Genomic DNA, 22,051 nt, shown 5'->3' with positions numbered 1-22,051 from the left:
TTTTCCTACTGAAGGATGGGTACCTTTATGCCTAATTATTTCCCCAATGTGCTCTAAGCATAATACCACTATATTAGAGCTAACCTGAAAAAGAGAAACAGGAAGATTAAATTGCCTTCAGATCATAGAACTTTCCATCTCAGGCAATGCTATCTCTGGACTGCTACTCTTTTGAAATTATTACTATTTCTTATTTCATTGATATATAACTTATGTAAGGTACATAAATTTTAAGTGTATAGCTTAATGGATTTTTTACATATGCAAACATCCAAGTATCACTATCCAGATCAAAGATGCAGAACATTTCCTTGTGCCCCTTTCCAGTGAATACTTTCTTCCCTTCACAACTGGTATCACTACTTTGATAGTTCAGTTTTGCCTATTCTTGACCCTCATTTAAAAATATGAATGAATATAGTGTCTTCTCTTTCATGTTTGTCTTCTTCTACTCAACAATATATTGTTTAGATTATCCAATTGCATTTATAATTTAATTTTGGATAACTGTATAGTATTCCTTTTAACAAATACACCATTTTTTTCTGTTGATAGACATCTGAGTTGTTTGCAGCGTTAAGCTATTAAGAATAAAGTTGTTGGGAACATGTTTTTGGTGAACATATGCAATCATTTCTGTTGTGTACATATCATGGAGTGGAATTTACCTGGTCATAGGTTAGGGGGGCATGTTTATCTTTAGTAGGTACTGCCAGTTTTCCAGTGGCTCTATTAATTTACACTCTCACTAGCAATAATTCAGTTATCCACATCCACTGGACAAGGTGGCTCACAGCTATAATCTCAGCACTCCGGGAGGTTGAGGCAGGTGGATCACTTGAGGTCAGGAGTTTGAGACCAACTTGGTCAACACGGTGAAAACCGGTCTCTACCAAAAATACAAAAATTAGCCAGGTGTGGTGGTGCATGCCTGTAATCCCAGCTACTCAGGAGGTTGAGGCACGAGAGTTGCTTGAACGTGAGAGGTGGAGGTTGCAGTGAGTCGAGATCGCAGCACTGCACTCCAGCCTGGGCGACAGAGCAAGACCCTGTCTCAAAAAAAAAAGAGTTATCCACATCCTTGCCAACTCTTACTGGCAATTTGGACATCTTCTTTTGTGAAGTGACTGTTCAAATCTTTTGCCTCCTTTTATTTTATTTTTTTGAGACGGAGCTTCTCTCTTGTTGCCCAGGCTGGAGTGCGATGGTGCAATCTCAGCTCACCACAACTTCCACCTCCCAGGTTCAAGTGATTCTCCTGCCTCTGCCTCCCGAGTAGCTGGGATTACAGGCATGCGCTGCCACACCCGGCTAATTTTGTATTTTTAGTAGAGACGGGGTTTCTCCGTGTCGCTCAGGCTGGTCTTGAACTCCTGACCTCAGGTGATCCACTCGCCTCAGCCTCCCAAAGTGTTGGGATTATAGGCGTGAGCACCACGCCTGGCCTTTGCTTCCTTTTAAATTGGATTCTTTCTTTTACTCTGCAGAAGTACTTGATATATTCTGAATATGAGTTAGATATATGTATTGTAAATATCTTCTCTCAGTCTGTGGAATGCCTCTTTGTTAATCATGTTTTTTGATGAAAAGAAGTTCCTAATTACAGTGGAGTCCAATTATTCATTTTTTTAATGGTTAGAACTTTTTATGGGCAACTATTTTTTGGGGGAGGGTCGGCAAAGTCTAAAAATTTCCTCTCTTGTAAAAAAACCTTTTTTTAATATTACCTTTACCTACTTCTAAGATATATTTGGGATGGCTCACAGTAAAACCATAACCCCATTAAAATAAAAGTTATAAAACAACCATTACCACCGCTACCAAGGGAAAGGGAAGGTGTAGAAGTTGTAATGAGAAAATGGAGAACTGCTAACAATGACAGGAGCCTTAGGCAAAAGGAAGCTACTGAAATTGAGCCTAAAACTTAGCTATCAGTTTCTTGGCAAAATAAAATAAGATTTCTTAAGTCACAAAAACAAAAACAAAGGACAGATTCAAACCTGGAAAGTTTCTTTCTTTTTTATTATAATATTACTTATTAATACTTTCAATTTACTTTTCTTCACCATACAATATGATCCTTCATGGGAAGTTTCTTGATGTGAAAAGGAACCACTTCTGTCCTGACATGGTGGCTCACACCTACAATCCTAGTACTTTGGGAGGCCAAGGTGGGAGCATCACTTGAGCCTAGGAATTTGAGACCAGCCTGGACAACATGGTGAGATCCTGTCTCTATTAAAAACAAAAGCAAAAGCAAAAAGGAACCACTTTTTTTTTATGTGGCTACCTCTTGATTGTTCAACTTCATAACTGGGGTAGAGAATTAAGAACAGTGGGTAAACTGAAAGCTACTTGTATTTAATTTTAAAATGCACTTACGCATGAATGTGGCCAACGTAAAATTTATAACACTCTAACAAAATTTAAACTGTGGAGACCTGATTGAGGAGAAATTGGGAATTTCATGCAGATAAGTCCAATGTGAGATTTGCAACACTCAAATAATGAAATTTAAAAATGGAGATCTCACTCAGAAGAAACTGGCAACTGAGAGTGCAAAGCACCAAGCAGATTTTAGCTGTTTTTGTTTGAGACGGAGTCTCACTCGTTCACCTACGCTGGAGTACAATGGCGCGATCTCGGCTCACTGCAACCTCTGCCTCCCAGGTTCAAGCGATTCTCCTGCCTCAGCCTCCTGAGTAGCTGGGATTACAGGTGCACACCATCACACCCAGCTAATTTTTGTATTTTTAGTAGAGATGGGGTTTCACATGTTGGTCAGGCTGATCTCAAACTCCTGACCTTGTGATCCGCCCACTTTGGCCTCCCAAAGTGCTGGGATTACAGGCATGAGCCGCCGCGCCCGGCCTCAGCTGTTTTTCTAAAATTAATTATTATTTTTTATAGAGACAGAGTTTGATCACGTTGCCCAGGCTGGTCTAGAACTCTTGGGCTCAAGCAATTCTGCCTCAGCCTCCCAAACAGTTGGGAGCCACTGTACTGGGCCCAGATTTAGGTTTTATATCATTTCAAATTTTGTTGCATGCTAGATTCACACTTACCCTGCTTATGAGAATAATAAATAAAAGCAACAAAAAAGTTAAACTGGCACCGAGCACACTGGCTTATGCCTGTAATCCTATCACTTTGGGAGGCTAAGGCGGGCAAATCACTTGAGGCCAGGAGTTCAAGACCAGCCTGGGTAACGGGGAAACCCCGTCTCTACTAAAATACAAAAAAAAAAAAAAAAAAAAATTAGCTGGGTGTGGTGGCACACACCTGTATTCCCAGCTACTTGGGAGGTTGAGGCAGGAGAATCACTTGAGCCCAGGAGGTGGAGGCTGCAGTGAGCCAAGATCGTGCCACTGCACTCCAGCCTGGGCTACAGGGAGACTGTTTCAAAAAAAAAAAAGAAAAAAAGTTAAACTAGCAACTGCCCCTTGTCAACCCCATTTTCATCCATGAAAACGTTAGGATTATAGGATAAACCCATGTGACAGCCACTGACAATTCTTGGTACAAAAAACTGATGCAAATGGTCCACACCACTTTTGAAAATAAACATAAAAATCCTCAAAAAATGGCAGATGGTTCAAGACTTCAGTTTCTCAAAGACAGAAAGTTTTGTCTGTTCCACCATTCTCTTTTGCCTCTCCTAAACAAGTGATACATATCTATATTATGACAATATTTCAACCAAAATTTTTTAACGAATACTTTAGGGTTTCATCATAACCTTTACTTCTACTTTAAAACAGCATAAGAAACCATTATTACAGCTGTTTGACAGCTGGGGCAACTGTGACATAAAAAGATGAAGTAATGTGCCCAACGTCTGAGTCACCGGCAAATTGAAACACATGTCCTACTCAACTCTTTTATGTTCTCTAGCAGCTATTTCCTTTCCTCCTGGCATTAGCAAGACAAGCTGACACCGTGTAGGTAAAGGTAACCACAAACTTTTTATCAAAGTAGGAAATTTAGGCCGGGCTCAGGCCTGTAATCCCAGCACTTTGGGAGGCCAAGGCGGGTGGATCACCTTAAGTCAGGAGTTCGAAACCAGCCTGGCCAATATGGTGAAACTATCTCTACTAAATATACAAAAATTAGCCGAGCATGGTGGCGCACGCCTGTAATCCCAGCTACTCGGGAGGCTGAGGCAGGAGAATCGCTTGAACCTGGGAGACAGAGGTTGCAGTGAGCCGAGATTGCACCACTGCACTTCAGCCTGGGCGACAAAGCGAGACTCTGTCTCAAAACAAAAGAAAACCAGTAGGAAATTTAAATGAAACAAATTTAAAAAGACCCCTTCAACAGAGTTCGTTCCAGGAACGAACACATGCTGTTTCACGGTTAACTCTCTGCTAGGTAAGCTCCTCCCCTCACCCCAATTTCTTCAACTGCTGAAACATTTTCTTTCCACTGCGATCCCCTAAGATTATTGTAGCTATTTCTCCCCAGAGGAAGGAGACAATTCCACTCTGTCTTCTAATCCAGAATCCCTTTTCTCTTTAAACAGGTTATCTCTTTCCAGTACCTCGCTTTCTGATGACAGCAACTTCCCAAGACTTCCCCAGATAGTCCCCATAGGCTCAGAAGCAACCGCCACTTTTCTCTAAACACCAATTGCGGCCCTTGGTTCCCAGCCCCCGTCCCTGGAGTCCGTGCTCTCCTCCCCACTACCCTACCCCACCGCTGCCTCAGGCCCTCCCTCCGCGGCGTCGGCAGCTCTTGCTCACCTCGGCCCCTGACAGGAAGGGGTGCGAAGGCCCTGTGATGGTCAGGTAATTGTCATTTCCTCCGGGAAACTGGAAACCAAAAGAAAGTCGCGGGGATAAGTTAGGGGGAGCAGGGAGTCAGCTTGGAGCGATGGCTTCTGACCCTGACATTCTGACAACACTCCCCAAACCCCGCTGTCTCTCCTCTCCCGTCAGTCGCCTCTCCGCCCGGCTTCCCGTCTCTGCTTCAACCCAGTCGGCCGCGTTCTCTCGCCAGCCTTCTTAGCTATCAGGTTCCTACCTCCATCTTCACACAACCGCTCCCACCGTCTCAGACCCTCATCGCTCCCACCGCCCCCACTGGTCTCGGAACTGCCGTCACTTCCGCAAGGACGTGCGTTACTCTCTGCTGATTGGAAGGGGCGCCGTGGGGCTGCAACGAGTCAGGCGCTGGCCTATCGCCCCCTGTAGTTTGGAGGGATAATGGCATGTAGAAGTGCTAGAGGCGTCCCTGGAGGTGGCGTTGGGTACTCCCGACCTAAGGATGATTTCTGGGGAGAGCAATAGAGACGTGATCTGGGCTAGAGGAGCCGGAGGGGCGGCGGGGCGGGGGGGGGGGGGGGGGGGGGGGGGGGGGGGCGCAGGGGAGAGAAGAAGATCGGTAGATTGAGTGGCTAGAGAGGTCGGAGGTAAGTGGCTATAGAAGTCGGGCGGACCCGGAACCCAGAGGACGCGACACCATGACTTATGCTTATCTCTTCAAGTATATCATCATCGGAGACACAGGTAACCCTCAGGTGGTTCGCCTTCAAGGCTGGGGCGGGCATCCGAAGCTCCCAAATTGGGTGGCGGGGGCGGGGCTCACTTTGTGGGCTGGGCGATTCGAGACGGGCGGGGCGGTTCGGGGCGGCCGGGGGCGGGGCTCGGGGGCCCCCCTTCTCTGGTCCGGGAAGTCCATACTCTGGAAGGTGTTCCAGGGCTGCGTGACTCCGGGAGTGTGCTTTCTCTTTCAGGTGTGGGGAAGTCATGTCTCCTCCTGCAGTTTACAGATAAGCGGTTCCAGCCTGTCCACGACCTCACAATAGGTAAGTGCATCTACTTGTTCCAGAACAGATGATAAAACCTGACTAGCTAAATTGCTAAAGTGGAAAGTCAGCAGCCTTCAGTGTTCTAAGTAAAAAGTTACTCCTCACTACTTTAAACTAGTCCAAAGTTATGTTAATGAAGTGACCAATCAAACGTTGATATGTGGGGAGTAGTGTAAGGGAGAGTATATAATTTAAAGGTAACTTTTTAGAGTGTGAGGTATAGACTCGTCATATAATTTTTTTTCAAATACAATTTGTATGTTTATGGAAAATCCCACGAAAGCATAACTGCTTATTTATAAACTCATCTGTGCTTTGAGGTAAATTAATACCAGCCTTACTTTTAAAAAGTAAACACCAATACGTGGACATTTTTTATATTGGTGAAGAAGCAAATTGAAGAGTCATTCCTGCCTTAGAATTAATAGGCAAATAAAACTAAAAACTTTCCTTTTAAATAGAAGAGTGTGTTAACAGTTCCTCAAACGCACTGGGGATCTGGAAAATATTAACATTTCCCGCACATTTGTGATAAGGCATGGCCTGAAGGGGCTTTTAACTCCTCCCTCTTCGTTATCTCCATAACCCTAGTCCAAATAAACAACATGTATGAAACTAGATTTCTTGCCATGCAAATGCAGTTTCTAAATAAAACCCGTACATCCCCATTCTTACCATATTGCTACTTCCAAGTCCCACCTGTATGGAAATCTGAAGCTACCACTGTTCCTAACGGATTTATTTAGAGTCAAATAATTGATGGGGTTAGAAAAGGATTTGGCAGTATCAACCAAAAGGTATTTTAAAGGGAATATTGAGCGAATTCTCACTTTGTGATAAGGGCTAATGATACAATGCTTAAGGCAACAATGCTTAATTGTGCCTCTGGCAATTATTGGAGATATAAAATGTATTGTTAAAAAAATTAGGTGTGCGTTGTGGTGTGTGCCTGTAAGGTACTTACTTGGGAGGCTGAGGCAGGAGAATCACTTGAACTCAGGAGGTGGAGGCTGCAGTGAGTGAACCGAGATCGCGCGGTTGCACTCCAGCCTGGGTGATGGAGCGAGACTCCCATCTCAAAAAAAAAAAAAGTATTGTTTCTGAGAACCTATTTCTTAGGCTCTTAAAGAAAAAGATCTGGAATTGCAAAAAAATAAGTATTGTTTTAAGTAGAGACTAAAGAGTGACTGAGAAAGTGTCAGGAAATATTTCCAGAATTTTTAGGAGTTTTTTGGAAAAGTTACAAAACTGAATGTTACCCAATCAAATTTAAGCATTAACTAACATTGCTAAAAAAGTATTCACCTTTTTAAATTTGACTTCTTAATTGGTTTTATTTTCCCATATCTGCTTTTTGGTTACATTCCTGAGGTCATTGAGCACAATTTTTTAATTCTAGAAGGGAAATGAAGAACCTTAAGAAACACGAAATTAATTGGAGCAAATAGGCAGCAATAATGGAATTAGTGGCATTGAGTCCAGACAAAGGATGGGTATAACACATTGAGGAAAGGCAGGAACCTCCCACTCCACGTGGCTGCTGTTCATGAGAATCACATTCTTTCTCTTGGTCTTTACCAACAGGTGTGGAGTTTGGAGCTCGTATGGTCAACATTGATGGAAAACAAATCAAACTGCAAATCTGGGATACGGTGAGAGTACAAAATAATTTAGTCTCTGACCAATATCCAAGTATAACAAGCTGATGCAAAGGAAAGGGGCGATGAGGGTGGGACTAATGGTGGGGGTAAAGTAGGGGAAAGGTGAAATCAAAGAGAGAAACTTTAGATTCTATCTGTTAGAGTTACAAATTCTGGATGCTATATCTTTGTGTTGTAAACGATCCAAGTAATAGTTTATTCTAGTAAAAATAAAACAATATAAATTTATAGAATAGAAAGTAAATGTCCCCTTTTTATACATAAACTCTTTCTCCCTTCCCATCTTGGTTGCTACTCTAGCAGGGAAATCATTACCGATGATTCCATGTGTATGCTTTCAGACTTTTTCTATGCATTTAGATACATGTAAACACATAGAAATATATGGTAGTAGTTTTGTTTTTATTAGTGTTTACATGTATAGAATCGTGACAGAGTAGACCTAGTTGTGTGACTTAGATTGTGTATTGAACAGTCTCTATGTTGTGGAGACCTTTCTATATCAATACATATGGATCTATTTCATTCCTTTCAACCACTGCATAGTCATGGAATGTCAGTAGCATAATTTATGTAACCATCATCCCACTGATAGAAATTTGGGTTGTGGCCGGGCGCGGTGGCTCATGCCTGTAATCCCAGCACTTTGGGAGGCCAAGGCGGGCGGATCACAAGGTCAGGAGATCGAGACCATCCTGGCTAACATGGTGAAACCCCGTCTCTACTAAAAATACAAAAAATTAGCCGGGCGAGGTGGCAGGCGCCTGTAGTCCCAGCTACTTGGGAGGCTGAGGTAGGAGAATGGCGTGAACCCGGGAGGCAGAGCTTGCAGTGAGCCGAGATTGCGCCACTGCACTCCAGCCTGGCCGACAGAGCGAGACTCCGCCTCAAAAAAAAAAAAAAAAAAGAAATTTGGGTTGTTTCCATTTTTTATTGTTGCAAAATTTCATTGAACATTCTTTTTTTTGAGACAGAGGTTCACTCTTGTCACGCAGGCTGGAATGCAATGGCGTGATCTTGGCTCACCGCAACCTCCACCTCCTGGGTTCAAGCGATTCTCCAGCCTCAGCCTCCTGAGTAGCTGGGATTACAGGCACCTACCACCACACGTGGTTAATGTTTTTTGTATTTTTTATATATTTTTTTTGAGACGGAGTCTCACTCTGTCGCCCAGGCTGGAGTGCAGTGGCGCGATCTCAGCTCACTGCAAGCTCCGCCTCCCGGGTTCATGCCATTCTCCTGTCTCAGCTTCCCAAATAGCTGGGACTACAGGCGCCCGACACCACCCCTGGCTAATTTTTTGTATTTTTAGTAGAGACGGGGTTTCACCGTGTTAGCCAGCATGGTCTCGATCTTCTGACCTTGTGATCCGCCCGCCTCAGCCTCCCAAAGTGCCGGGGTTACAGGTGTGAGCCACTGCTCCTGGACGTTTTTTGTATTTTTACTAGAGATGGGGTTTTGCCATGTTGGCCAGGCTGGTCTTGAACTGACCTCAGGTGATCCACCCACCTAGGCCTCTCAAAATGCTGGGATTACAGGCGTGAACCACAGTGCCTGGCCTGAACATTCTTATTTACTAAAGTCTTTATGCCAGCGTTTGAGAATTTTTGTGGAATACCTGCCTAGAAATGGAAATTCTGTCGAAAGCTTGTACATATTTTCAAATTTGATACATGTAGTAATGCCAAAATTTAGCTTGGCTTAGTGTAGTTTTGCCCTATCCAGATAAATTGCTTTCATATGCATTATCTCATTTGATTTGTACCTTTTTCCCCCTGAGTAAAATAATACCTTAGTCTCCGTTCTAGTTAAAGGGAGCTAGCAAATAGTTCATAATATTCGGCTAAAATCTCTTACTTTTTTGCTTACTTCTTACTACGTGATTCTGTTTCTTCTCTGAACTGAGAGCTAAAGCCATTATATCTACAAACAGTGTACAAATTATTTTTCCTTTTTTCTTTTCCTCCCTTTCCTCTCCTTCCCTCCCCAATGCTCCTCACCACACGCAAATGTATGTCTTAAAAGTAGTTGAAGCTTAAGTTCGTCTGTCTATCCATCCATCTATCCGTCTATCTCTACAGATCTATCCCCCGCCCCCCTGCACTGGGGAATTTTTGTATTTTTTGTAGAGATGGGGGTTTCGACATGTTGCCCAGGCTGGTCTCGAATTCCTGGACTCAAGTGATCCGCCCTCCTCAGCCTCCCAAAGTGTTGGGATTACAGGCATGAGCCTTGGCACTTGGCCCAAATGAATGTTTTGATGCCAGGAGAAGAAAACCCAATAAGTGCCATTTAATGGAATGGTCATGGCAATGGCCTTTTTTTTTTTTTTTTAAGCACTCACATGGGACATGGTTGGATCATGAAAGTAAGAAAGTTGAGAGCTTGATTCTGCCGAGAGAGCATAAAAAGAAAAACAAAGAAAGAAAGTTGAGAGCCACTACTTTGGATAGAATCCTTAAGAACTACATGGTCATCCAACTGGCCTAGTTCTTTTCTCTTCCCTCTTAAAATTGTCTTGAGATTAATATTTGCTAAATCATAAAAAGAAACCAGTTTCAGAATACTGTGGTTTTCTATTTATTTTGAAAATTTTAAAAGATTCATACCTATAATAATGTGTCCATCTAGTCTGTCGCCTTTTGGGTAAGCCTGGTCATTTCTCCCTTGTCAGCCCTGATTTCCTGCCCATTGTATACCCATCTAGCTTCCCACTTTATTGACCCATTCTCTCACTTACTTCCAAACTCATCCTACATGAAAATGTTTAGGGATTACCGTGATAGGTATTTTAAAGAGATCAGGTTGTCCAAAGGTTTTCATTGTCTTTGTTCTGGCATTTATATGGATTTAGAGAAGCATATTTTAAAAAATCTTGTGTGTGTGTGTGTGTGTGTGTGTGTGTGTGTAGACATATTCCTAAATAATCATGCTAATGAATAGATATTTTACTGTAACTAATGTAAAATACTGATCAAATAATATCAAATTGGTTTGTATTTCACTTTGGAATGCATTTAAAATTTTGTTTTCCTTAATAAACCCTTCATTGGAAGGAATGCATTTTGATTCTTAGGAAAATGGTGTATCTGACTTTCTAGGAGTTGATACTTCAAACTGTATATCTTAAACAGTATAGTATGATGCTTCCACTTGGGAGAGATTAGAAAGCTATTAATTATCTTATCAAACCTTCATCTGGGCCGGGCGTGGTGGCTCATGCCTGTAATTCCAGCACTTTGGGAGGCTGAGGCGGGTGGATCACCTGAGGTCAGGAGTTTGAGACCAGCCTGGCCAACATGGTGAAACCCCATCTATTCTAAAAATACAAAAATTAGCCAGGTGTGGTGGCGGGCACCTGTAATCCCAGCTACTGGGGAGGCTGAGGCAGGAGAATCACTTGAACCTGGGAGGTGGAGGTTGCAGTGAGCCAAGATCATGCCACTGCACTCCAGCCTGGGCAACAGAGCAAGACTCCCTCTCAAAAAAAAAAAGAAAAAAAAAACCTTCATCTTAGTTCGTTGCTGCTGCAGATTTTCTTTTTTGTTTTTTTTTTTGACAGGGTCTTGCTCTGTCACCCAAGCTGGAGTGCAGTGGCACCATCTCCACTCATTGCACCCTCAACTTCCCTGGCTCAAACAGTCCTCCCACCTCAGCCCCTCAAGTAGCTGAGACTACAGATGTGCGCCATCACACCTGGCTAATTTTTTGTATTTTTTTTAGAGGCGTGGTTTCACCGTGTTGCCCAGGCTGGTCTCAAACTCCTGAGCTCAAGTGATCTGCCCACCTTGGCCTCCAAAAGTGCTGGGATTATAGGCATGAGCCATGGTGCCCAGCCTGCTGCTTCAGATTTTTTTACTGGGGATGGACAAGGATACCTGAGACTGATATAGACAAGCCCAAGTTGAAGTGCTCACTCTTTCTAGCTTACTGGTTCACAAACTGGTTCATGAACTGGATTGAGATGAAGTAGAGTGATTTTTTTTTTTTTTTTTTTTTTTTAAATTTAGACAGGGTCTCACTCTATCACCCAGGCTGCAGTGCAATAGGGCTATCTCGGCTTACTGCAGCCTCCGCCTACTGGGCTCAAGCAGTTCTCCTGCCTTAGCCTCCTGAGTAGCTGGGATTACAGGTGTGCACCACCACGCCCACCTTTTTTTTTTTTTTTGTATTTTTAGCAGAGACTGGGTTTCACCACGTTGGTCAGGCTGGTCTCAAACTCCTGACCTCGTGATCTGCCCGCCTTGGCCTCTCAAGGTGCTGGGATTACAGGCATGAGCCACTGCGCCTGGTGAGTGATTTCATTTTAAAAGGTTTTCTCATGACCCACTCATAGCATTTTCAGCTGCTAAAGTTAAATGCTGCCATGTGATTGAACCATCATGTGGGCCTCCCTCAAACTTTCCCTTTTAGTTCTTGGTAGGCTGTGAGGGAGGTAGAGGGAGGCTTACAACCATAGCAGAAGAGGAGAAAAAGTAAGCACTAAAAGGAAAACAAGACCCAAATAATGTAAGACATTAAGGAGTAAATATAAAACTGTAAGTATTTTTTTAATCTTAAAATATTATTAGTATTATGACAAGGGACTTTAGAATTCGTTTTTATTTTCGGATTCTGATGCTCTAACAGCTATGCAACTCACTCAAATGTTTCTATGATTCTTATAGAAAGAGATTCTTCTGTTGTTGGAAAGTTAACCTTAGAGTTAGTATACTGGAATTCTCTTCTCACCTACAAACCCCAGTTTAGATTATATGATATAGTGGCTAAGAGGACAAGTTTTTGTCCTAGGAAGTAGTAAGATCCTAAGTTTAAATTATGGCTCTAGCACTTAATAAGCTTTATGATTTGGGGCCATTTATTAAACTTGTGTGAGCCTCATTTTCCCCATTTTTAAAAGGGAATAATAGGCCAGGCCCGGTGGCTCATGCCTGTAATCCCAGCACTTTGGGAGGCCGAGGCGGGCGGGTCACGAGGGCAGGAGGAGGTTAAGACCAGCCTACCCAACATAGTGAAAACCCATTTCTACCAAAAATACAAAAAAATTAGCCAGGCATGGTAGTGGGCGCCTGTAATCCCAGCTAATTGGGAGGCTGAAGCAAGGAGAATTGCTTGAACCTGGGAGGCGGAGGTTGCAGTGAGCCAAGATTTCGCCACTGCACTCCAGCCCCGGGCAACAGAGCGAGACTCCGTCTCAAAAAAAAAAAAAAATAAACAAAACAAAAAAATGGAATAATAATATCGGCCCCAGGGTTGCTAAGAGAAGTAAATGAAATAATATATGTAATTGTCTCTTATAGTTCCTAGCACATTGTATATGCCAAAAAGTAGTTTATAGTACTATTGCAGTGTTATAATTAATATTACCACTATTATTGGTATTATACTATGAGAAAGCCATTTATTTTCCCACATCCTTAATCATGATTCTCCCATTTGTAACATATAAATTATAGTCTTACCTCCTGTTATGTAGGGATATAAGGATAAATTATTTCAAGAATGTGAAAACTTTCTTAATAGGATAGATTCAATGTACAGGGTATTCACATTATTTAAAAAATGTTTTTGTTTTCCCTAAAGGAAAAAAAAAAGAACTACTCCATCAAGAAAGCAAAAGTACCCAGTATTATGGAGGCATTAATAAATTACTCAGTTTTAAATAGAACTTAGTATCTTTATCCAACTGGAAATGAGATTAGAGTGTGAACATTTGGATTTTTCTAGGAAAACTCTATGCTGGGCCCTGGGCTTCTTTCTCTGTTCCTTATTCCTATTTCCCATGACAGAAGCCCAGCAAGGGACATCTAGATAGTCCTGCATTATCAGTGGAACACTAAAGGTCAGTTAGAAGATACTCAGGTGAAGTGCTTTTAACCTAATTTTTATATTGATTCATTGGAATGAAATTTCTATTAGACCAGGTTTTGGCATTCTAAGATAACTTTCCTTTTTACAGATAAATAGGAACAGAAAGATTAATATGGTGTGTTCAATACCATATTTGGGATTGAAAAAAATGACATACACTCCGTTTCCAGTCCTATTTCCAGTTCTTTCATGAGGATATTGGGAAATGTATGCAAATGTCTTTACCATCTTTATCATGCTGACTATGGGGTGCCACGGGTATTTAGTGACTGGGATCCAGGGTGCTAAACATCCACTAATCTGATGGACAGTCTCAGGAAGAGTGAGTGACTGCCCAAAATATCAATGCACTCCCATAGAAAAATACTGATTTCCCACTTGGGTTTCTTCTCGGGCAGGCATGTTTTCTTTCCCTGATTCTCTTTTTGTAATAGAAATTCTTTTTTTTAGTTAAGTCCTTTGTATTAGGGTGGCATGTGATCAAGTCAGTTCTGTGGAAATAACCTGGTTTTGTTGGGATTTTTTGTTGCCATGTTGGTGGGAAAGGCTGGGCAAGAATCCTTCCGTTCTATCACCCGTTCCTACTACAGGGGAGCAGCTGGAGCACTGCTGGTGTACGACATTACAAGGTGAGCCAGATCTGGTGCATGGGAGGGAGATTCTTCCCTATATCCTCTAAAGCTTTTTTTTTCTATCTACTGATTCTGTTAAGGATGTTAACTAGGATTGGCCTCTCTAATATTTTTCTTTACACATATGGCTTGCCCTCTTTTCCTATACACTTGGAGTTGTTTTGGCCTTTTGAAATGTGTCTCTGACCCACATTCTAAATTTTTCTGCTATAGGCGTGAAACCTTCAACCACCTGACCTCATGGTTAGAGGATGCCCGGCAGCACTCTAGTTCCAACATGGTTATCATGCTCATTGGGAATAAGAGGTAAAATTGTATCCATGTGAATAATAGTTAACGGGAGTCATCTAGATACTCTGCACGTTGAATATCTTGATCCCCAACTTTCTCAGTTTATAGTGGTCTTAGTGTTTCAGTAAAAAAAAAATTTTATTGTGATAAAATATATATGACACAAAATTTACCATTTTAACTATTTTTAAGCATACAGTTCTGTAGCATTAAGAATATTCATTGTTCCACAGCCATCACCAACATCCATCTCCAGAACTTTTTCTTTTTTTTGAGACGGAGTCTCGCTTCGTCACCCAGGCTGGAGTGCAGTGGTGCGATCTTGGCTCACTGCAAGCTCCGCCTTCCGGGTTCACGCCATTCTCCTGCCTCAGCCTCTCCGAGTAGCTGGGACTACAGGCGCCCGCCACCACGCCCGGCTAATTTTTTGTATTTTTAGTAGAGACGGGGTTTCACCATGGTCTCGATCTCCTGACCTCGTGATCCGCCCGCCTCGGCCTCCCAAAGTGCTGGGATTACAAGCGTGAGCCACCGCGCCCGGCCCAGAACTTTTTCGTCTTCTCAAACTCTATACACATTCAACACTAACTCGCCATCTTCCCTCCCCCATCCCCCTCATCCCTCAGCCCCTGACAACCATCATTCTACTTTCTCTATGAATTTGACTACTACTGGTACCTCATACAAGTAGACTCATGTAATATTTGTGCTTTTGTGACTGGCTTATTTCACTTAGCATAATGTCTTTGAGGTTTATCCATATTGTAGCATGTGTCAGAATTTCCTTCCTTTTTAAAGATGAGTAATATTCATTGTATGCATATACCACATTTTGTTTATCCATCTGTCCATGGACGCTTGGGTTGCTGCCATCCTTTGACTATTGTGAATAATGCTGCTATGAACATGGATCTGTTCAAGTCCCAGCTCTGAATTCTTTTGGGTATATGCCCAGAAGTGGGATTGCTGGATCATATGGTAATTCTGTCTTTTATTTTTTGAGGAACTACCATACCATTTCCTTAGCAGCTGTCTCATTTTACATTCTTTCCAGCAGTGTACAAGGATTCTAGTTTCTTTACATCCTTAACAACACTGGTTATTCTCAGTAAATTTTTCTTGACACCCATAGGCCAAAAGAAATACCTAATAGTTGGCCGGGCGCGGTGACTCACGCTTGTAATCCCAGCACTTTGGGAGGCCGAGGCAGGCGGATCACGAGGTCAGGAGATCGAGACCACGGTGAAACCCCGTCTCTACTAAAAATACAAAAAATTAGCCGGGCGTGGTGGCGGATGCCTGTAGTCCCAGCTACTCGGAGAGGCTGAGGCAGGAGAATGGCGTGAACCTGGGAGGCAGAGCTTGCAGTGAGCCGAGATCACGCCACTGCACTCCAGCCTGGGTGACAGAGCAAGACTCCGTCTCAAAAAAAAAAAAAACAAACAAAAAAAGAAATACCTAATAGTTTTATTAAATAGTTATATCCAAACAACATGAGTATTTTTTATAACTGCTTAGTAACTGTTTGAAAATAAAAAGGCCAGGCGCAGTGGCGTATGCCTGTAATCCCAGCTCTGGAAGGATTGCTTGAGCCCATAAGTTCAAGACCAGCCTGGGCAACATAGTGAGACCTTGTTTATACAAAAAAATTTTTTAATGAGGTGGGAGGATCACTTGGGCCTGTGAGGTTGAGGCTGCAATGAAGCTGTAATTGTACTACTGCACTCCTGCCTCAGCAACAGGAGTGAGACCCTGTATAAAAAAAAGAAAAAATATGCCGGGCATGGTGGCTCACACCCGTAATCCTAGCACTTTGGGAGGCCAAGGCGGGTAGATCGGAAGATCAGGAGTTCAAGACCAGCCTGGCCAATATGGTGAAACCCTGTCTCTACTGAAAAACTACAAAAAGTAGCCAGGCGTGGTGGCGTGCACCTCTAGTCCCAGCTATTTGGGAGCTTAAGGCAGGAGAATTGCTTGAACTCGGGAGGTGGAGGTTGCAGTGAGCTGAGATAGCGCCACTGCACTCCAGCCTGGGTGACAGAGTGAGACTTTGTCTCAAAAAAAAAAAATAATTTCATTCTTAAATAGCAACAGTTACTTACTAAAGACTTCTATGTGTCTGTTGGGCACTGCATAGCTTCTCAAACCTTGGAATCACGATTGCACACTGCTACTCTCATTTCCCATTCCATATTGATTTTTGTGTAGTGCTTGCTTTTTTATAACAGCAACTGCCAAAAACAGCTTCTCAGAGATATGAAGATATTGAACAAATTTTATCATGATCTGATATTGACATTGCAACTGTCTTAAGCTTGTAATTCATGTAGTATCCTTGTGTTGAGTGTTACTGTGTTTTTCTCAAAAGTTTAAAGTATCCCATGGCACCCTTGTGAGTTTGTAGTAGTGCCCAGAGTGTACTATTTGAGAACTGTGGCCACAGGCCAATTGGTTTTTTGTTTGTTTTTGTTTGTTTGTTTTGAGATGGAGTTTCACTTTTGTCACCCAGGCTAGAGCACAATGGTGTGATCTCGTCTCACCGTAACCTCCACCTCCTGGGTTCAAGCAATTCTCCTGCCTCAGTCTCCCGAGTAGCTGGGATTACAGGCATGTGCCACCACGCCCAGTTAATTTTTTTGTATTTTTAATATAGACGGGGTTTCTCCATGTTGCTCAGGCTGGTCTTGAACTCCTGACCTCAGGTGATCCGCCTGCCTCGGCCTTCCAAAGTGCTGGGATTACAGGCGTGAGCCACCACACCCAGCCTGCTAATTATTTTTAGTGTATCAGTCAATTTATGGAAAACGACTGTGCCAGATTCTGAGTTTGCAAGGTGGAAAAAAGTCGTGCCCCTGCTCTTGTGGAGCTTACAATCTAGTGGGGGCATAGATGTTAAATATACAATTATTTGTATCAAATTATAAATTGTGATAAATGCAATGGAGGAAAAAGGGTGCTATGAAAGAATAACAGGGTACCTACTTTTGATTAGGAGTGATATTAAGCTGGGATCTGAAGGATGTGCAAGATCCTGCTGGGCAAAGATTTTTTAAAAGGGTTTTGGGGGAACAAACTATACAAACGCCTTGAACTTGGAAGAAGCTTGACACATTTATTGAAAGAAACCTAGTATGATTGGACTAAATCACGAGGGAATAGTGCAAGATGAGGTTGGAAAAGTAGGTAGGGACCAGATTTCATAGCATCTTAGAGGCCTGAGTAAGGGTTTTGGATTTTATTCTAAATACATGGAAATTGAAGCTTGGGAGATGGGGGATTAAAAATAATAATAAATAAATACACTGGAAGCATTTTAAAGTTTTAAGTAGAGAAGTGGCTTGATCAGATTTTAAAAGATCACTCTGGAGGAGAACAAGAGCTGAAGTAGGATCCCAGTTGCAATAGTCCACATGAGAAAGAATGGTGGCTTGGTCTAGGAAGTGACCCTGGAAAGAGAAAGAAGGGACGATTTTAAGGTACATATTGGAAGTACTTCACTTTGGAATGGATTAGATATTTGGAGTAGGGAGGAAAAGGTATCAATAATAACACTTTGGTTTTTGGCTTATGCCATTTACTGAGATACAGAAGCCTGCAGCAAACACAGGCTGGGGGAAAAGAAGTTCCATTTTGATGTGTTAAGTTTGAAGTCCGTTTTATGTATCAGTGTGGAAACGAAGAATTCACAAATGTACAAATCTGGTGCTTAGTCAAGCATCTGGGCTAGAGGTACAAATTTGGGAGGGTTGACATTTAGATAGTTCTTCCCTGGTCTTCACACAGCTGATGGTATAATAAATTAAAATATTGTAGATTTGTTTTTCTTTAATGGTCTTACACTTTTTTTTCCAAGGAGTTGGAAAACTGGAAACCTTCCAAATGAAAATTTTCAAATTGAAAAATACAAATCACAAACCGCCCAACCTTGCCCTATTCTTCAGTTTGTTTTTTGGGGTTTTTTTTTTTTTTTTGCCACAAGGTCTCATGCTGTTGCCCAGGCTGGAGTACAGTGACGTGCTCAGCTCACGGCAACCTGTTTCCAGGGCTCAAGAGATCTTCTCACCTCAGCCTCTCACGTAGCTGGGACTATAGGCATGTGTCACCACGCTGTGCTGATTTTTAAATTTTTGTAGAGACAGGGTCTCACTGTATTGTGCAGGCTGGTCTTAAACTCCTGGGCTCAAGTAATCCTCCTGCCTCAGCCTCCCATGGTGCTGGGATTATAGGCATGAGCCACCACGCCCAGCTCTTCAGCCTTTTGTCCTATTTTTCATAAGGTCTTTTGTTGCCATTTTATTCCCTTTTTCAGTCCTTAGCTCTTATCTTTTTTTCACCTAGTTTTATCCATATCACTTTCTCTGAATTCCCTGGTGGCAAGCTGCTTTTATACGCACTAGTAACGAAACCAGTGAGAATTAAGACAACTATGTTTTCCTTATTCCTGGCTCATTCTCTTCTTGTGGATTGATTCCGGTAAAAAAGGAAGATGCTCATCACTGCTGGATGGGACATCTTACGACTTTTCTGCTTTCTAGTAACTAGAGTTTTCCTTTTTTTTTCCCCCAAGATACAGTCTTGCTCTGTCGCTGAGGCTGGAGTGCAATGGCGCGATCTCAGCCTCCCATATTCAAGCAATTCTCCTGCCTCAGCCTCCCGAGTAGCTGGGATTACAGGCACCTGCCACCATACTCAGCTAATTTTTGTGTTTTTAATAGAGACGGGATTTCACCATCTTGGCCAGGCTGGTCTCGAACTCCTGACCTCGTGATCCACCTGCCTTGACATCCCAAAGAGCTGGGATTACAGGCATGAGCCACTGTGCCCGGCCAAGTTTTTTTTTTCCCTCATCTATACTTTGTTCTCCTTGATCTCATTGGAAAAACAAGCAATAGAGCATAAGCTTTGTGTAACTATGGGGGCTTGCCTAACCCTTGATAAGCCATTTTCTCTGTAATAGAGTGAGGTATTATCTTCAGCTATGCAGCAGCTGTCCCAAAACTAAAGAATATTTTCCAAGATGCTACAAAAATGAGTAACTCTAAGAGAGTATCATGTAGGATCTACATTCTTTATGAAATAATTGGTAGTTGAAACCACGATGGAATTCTTTTAGAAATAGAGTTTCCTCTTTCACTTGGATCTAATTTTTTAGTTTTCTCCTTAATTAATCTCTTGCAGTGACCTAGAGTCCCGCAGGGATGTGAAGAGAGAAGAAGGAGAGGCCTTTGCTAGGGAGCATGGACTTATATTCATGGAAACTTCAGCCAAAACAGCCTGCAATGTTGAAGAGGTACTATTTGGAAAACAGTGGGGAAGGCTCTTTAGAGATTACACCATTATTTATCCTTGTATTCAGAATTCTCTTCTCCTATGAGAAATTGGTAAAGAAAGGATGTCTTGGCCGGGCGCAGTGGCTCACACCTGTAATCCTAGCGTTTTAGGGGGCCAAGGCAGGCAGATTGCCTGAGCTCAGGTGTTTGTGACCAGCCTGGGCAATATGGTGAAACCCCATCTCTACTAAAATACAAAAAACTAGCCGGTCATGGCGGCGTGCGTCTGTAGTCTCAGTTACTCGGGAGGCTGAGGCAGGAGAATTGCTTGAACCCAGGAGGCGGAGGTTGTAGTGAACCGAGATCCCGCCACTGCACTCCAGCCTAGGCAACAGAGCGAAACTCCATCTCCAAAAAAAAAAAAGGATGTCTTGTGATCATAGTGACTACATGTCTCATTCCTTTTAAAGGAATTGTCCCATTTTCTTTTACCCTGATTCCCAAGGTTTTACTTTTGCTTTGGGTAACATTAGTTGGCAAGTGTGGATTAGACACACTAATGGGTTCTACTGTAGTCATTCCTAGGCCTGGTGTTGATGGTATCTTCAGTAACTAGTGGAGAATAGAGTATGTTTGTTTTATTTGTAGAAGGTGCCAACCTAGGAACATCTTGGGTCAGTACCAGAATACCACATAATCCTTTTTTTTTGAAACTACTCTTAATGGCTTTTACAAGGACATTTGGGGGACCTTCTATGTTTTTTTTCTTTTTTGATTTTTTTTTTTTTTTTTTTTTTAGACTGATTCTCGTTCCGCCGCCTAGGCTAGAGTGCAGTGGTGCGATCTCAGCTCACTTCAAACTGCGCTCCTGGGTTTAAGCGATTTTCGTGCCTCAGCCCCCGAGTAACTGGAATTACAGGCATGCGCCACCACGCCCAGCTGATTTTTATATTTTTAGTAGAGACGGGGTTTCACCATGTTCGTCAGGTTGGTCTCGAACTCCTGACCTCAAGTGACCTACCCGCCTCGGCCTCCCAAAGTGCTGGGATTACAGGCATGAGCCACCGCACCCAGCCGACCTTCTATGTTTCTTACTGTCTTCTAATGGTTCCTAATTCATCTTAGAAATTCAAATATGAATAATAATTAATATTCTCTTTCCCTCATTTTTTCTACCTGAACTTGAGACTGATGATATGATTTATGTCTCTTTCAGGCCTTCATTAACACAGCCAAAGAAATATATAGGAAGATCCAGCAGGGTTTATTTGATGTCCACAATGAGGTAAGAAAGGGTAGAAGTGCTGGCAGTTAACTTTGGTTTGTTCTGAATACAACTGGAGGTTCCCTAGAATGGAATGCTTACATTCCCCATCTATCATTATACAATTTAAAAGCTCTGCCAATTCAACTTTTTTTTTTTTTTTTTAAATCTAGGTACAGAGAGACTTGCCATCATTTTCTGTTTTCCTCAAGTCTGACACTCAGAATGCTTAAAGAGATTATTGGTGATCTAAAAGACTTATACAATATGGGAGATTTTCTTGTCAACCTCAGTTTTTTACTATTCTAGAACATAAGGGAGATATAATTCATAATTGCTAGGAGAGTAATTTCTATAAAGTAAATTCTGGAAAAAAACAAAAAGAATCATGCTACTTCTGCTCTTTGCTTCCTCCACTCTTACCTAATCACACCCTAATTCTGCACATAGCTACGACATTTAAGTATAACATTGTCCCTTAAAAATGAGCACAGGGGCCAGGTGCGGTGGCTCATGCTTATAATCCCAGCACTTTGAGAGGCTGAGCTGGGGAGATTGCTTGAAGCCAGGACTTTGAGACCGGCCTGGGCAACAAAGAAAGACTCCGTCTCTAAAATGAGCACAGGGGTGCAGTGGTGCACCCATAGTCTCAGCTACTTGGGAGGCTGAGGCAGTGTCACTTGAGGCCAGAAGTTTGAGGCTATAGTGCACACTGATCATACCTGTGAATAACCACTGCACTGCAGCCTGGGCAACATAGGGAGACCTCATTTCCTCAAGGAAAAAAAAAGTGCACAAAAGCCACTTCTAATCAACTAGGATATTTAGACCACAGGTAGTCATCTTATTCTTACTGTCACAGATTATTGTTCCACATCAGTGTGGCTAGGGCATCTGGTTACCTGCCAAGGTCAAATCTGCTTTTAGAAAATATAATTAATGATTTCTCCTTTCTCCCCTTTCTGTTTTCTTTCTACCCTAGGATACAAGCAGAGATAGCCTCCGCCTGTCTCTCATTCACTTTAACACTGAGGTGGGAACTATTGCCTCTTTTCTTTTACAGGCAAATGGCATCAAGATTGGGCCCCAACAGTCAATTTCAACATCAGTGGGACCCAGTGCCTCCCAGCGGAACTCTCGTGACATAGGGTCCAACTCTGGCTGCTGCTGAACATCTGGCTTGAACTTTTTTTTCCTTCCTGGAATAGCTTCAGATCAATAGGCTTAATGAAAGAGGTCTTTCTTGCTTTGGC

At 42.5% G+C, this 22,051-nt stretch overlaps 2 protein-coding genes across 8 annotated transcripts in view; one reads left to right on the top strand and one right to left on the bottom strand.

The window, feature by feature from the left end:
- The window catches only part of TOX4 (TOX high mobility group box family member 4), a 20,457-nt gene extending 15,258 nt beyond the window's left edge, over positions 1-5,199 (bottom strand). The window contains exons 1-2 of the mRNA XM_032180398.2: positions 5,023-5,199; positions 4,743-4,811 (exon numbers count right to left, since the gene is read on the bottom strand). Coding sequence (XP_032036289.1) covers positions 4,743-4,811; positions 5,023-5,028 — 75 coding nt within the window. The 5' untranslated portion in view covers positions 5,029-5,199. The remainder of the gene's footprint in view (positions 1-4,742; positions 4,812-5,022) is intronic.
- Positions 3,827-22,051, top strand: RAB2B (RAB2B, member RAS oncogene family). 7 transcript variants are annotated; one of them, XM_058429404.1, is made up of 9 exons: positions 3,827-3,941; positions 4,523-4,787; positions 5,735-5,806; positions 7,394-7,461; positions 13,888-13,970; positions 14,187-14,279; positions 19,443-19,554; positions 20,751-20,819; positions 21,862-22,051. In XM_058429404.1, the coding sequence occupies exons 4-9, from the start codon at positions 7,414-7,416 to the stop codon at positions 21,967-21,969; spliced, it is 513 nt and encodes a 170-aa protein (XP_058285387.1). In that variant the 5' UTR covers positions 3,827-3,941; positions 4,523-4,787; positions 5,735-5,806; positions 7,394-7,413; the 3' UTR covers positions 21,970-22,051. The 7 variants fall into 7 exon arrangements, with proteins under 7 accessions (XP_058285387.1, XP_058285385.1, XP_058285386.1 ...); XM_058429402.1 differs by having other exon boundaries at positions 3,848-3,951; XM_058429403.1 differs by having other exon boundaries at positions 3,858-3,945.

The sequence above is a fragment of the Hylobates moloch genome, unplaced genomic scaffold, assembly GCF_009828535.3.
Source record: "Hylobates moloch isolate HMO894 unplaced genomic scaffold, HMol_V3 SCAFFOLD_16, whole genome shotgun sequence".
Taxonomy (NCBI): Eukaryota; Metazoa; Chordata; class Mammalia; order Primates; family Hylobatidae; genus Hylobates; species Hylobates moloch.
The sequence above is the reverse complement of the archived record's forward strand: the minus strand, read 5'-3'. Positions and strand labels throughout refer to the sequence as shown.

Excerpts from the sequence above, each read along its gene's own strand:
- RAB2B (XM_032180397.2), top strand. The coding sequence starts at position 5,462 with ATGACTTATGCTTATCTCTTCAAGTATATCATCATCGGAGACACAG. Across the intron at positions 5,508-5,734 it reads TATCATCATCGGAGACACAG|GTGTGGGGAAGTCATGTCTC; the intron begins GTAACCCTCAGG and ends TTTCTCTTTCAG. Across the intron at positions 20,820-21,861 it reads TATTTGATGTCCACAATGAG|GCAAATGGCATCAAGATTGG; the intron begins GTAAGAAAGGGT and ends TTTCTTTTACAG.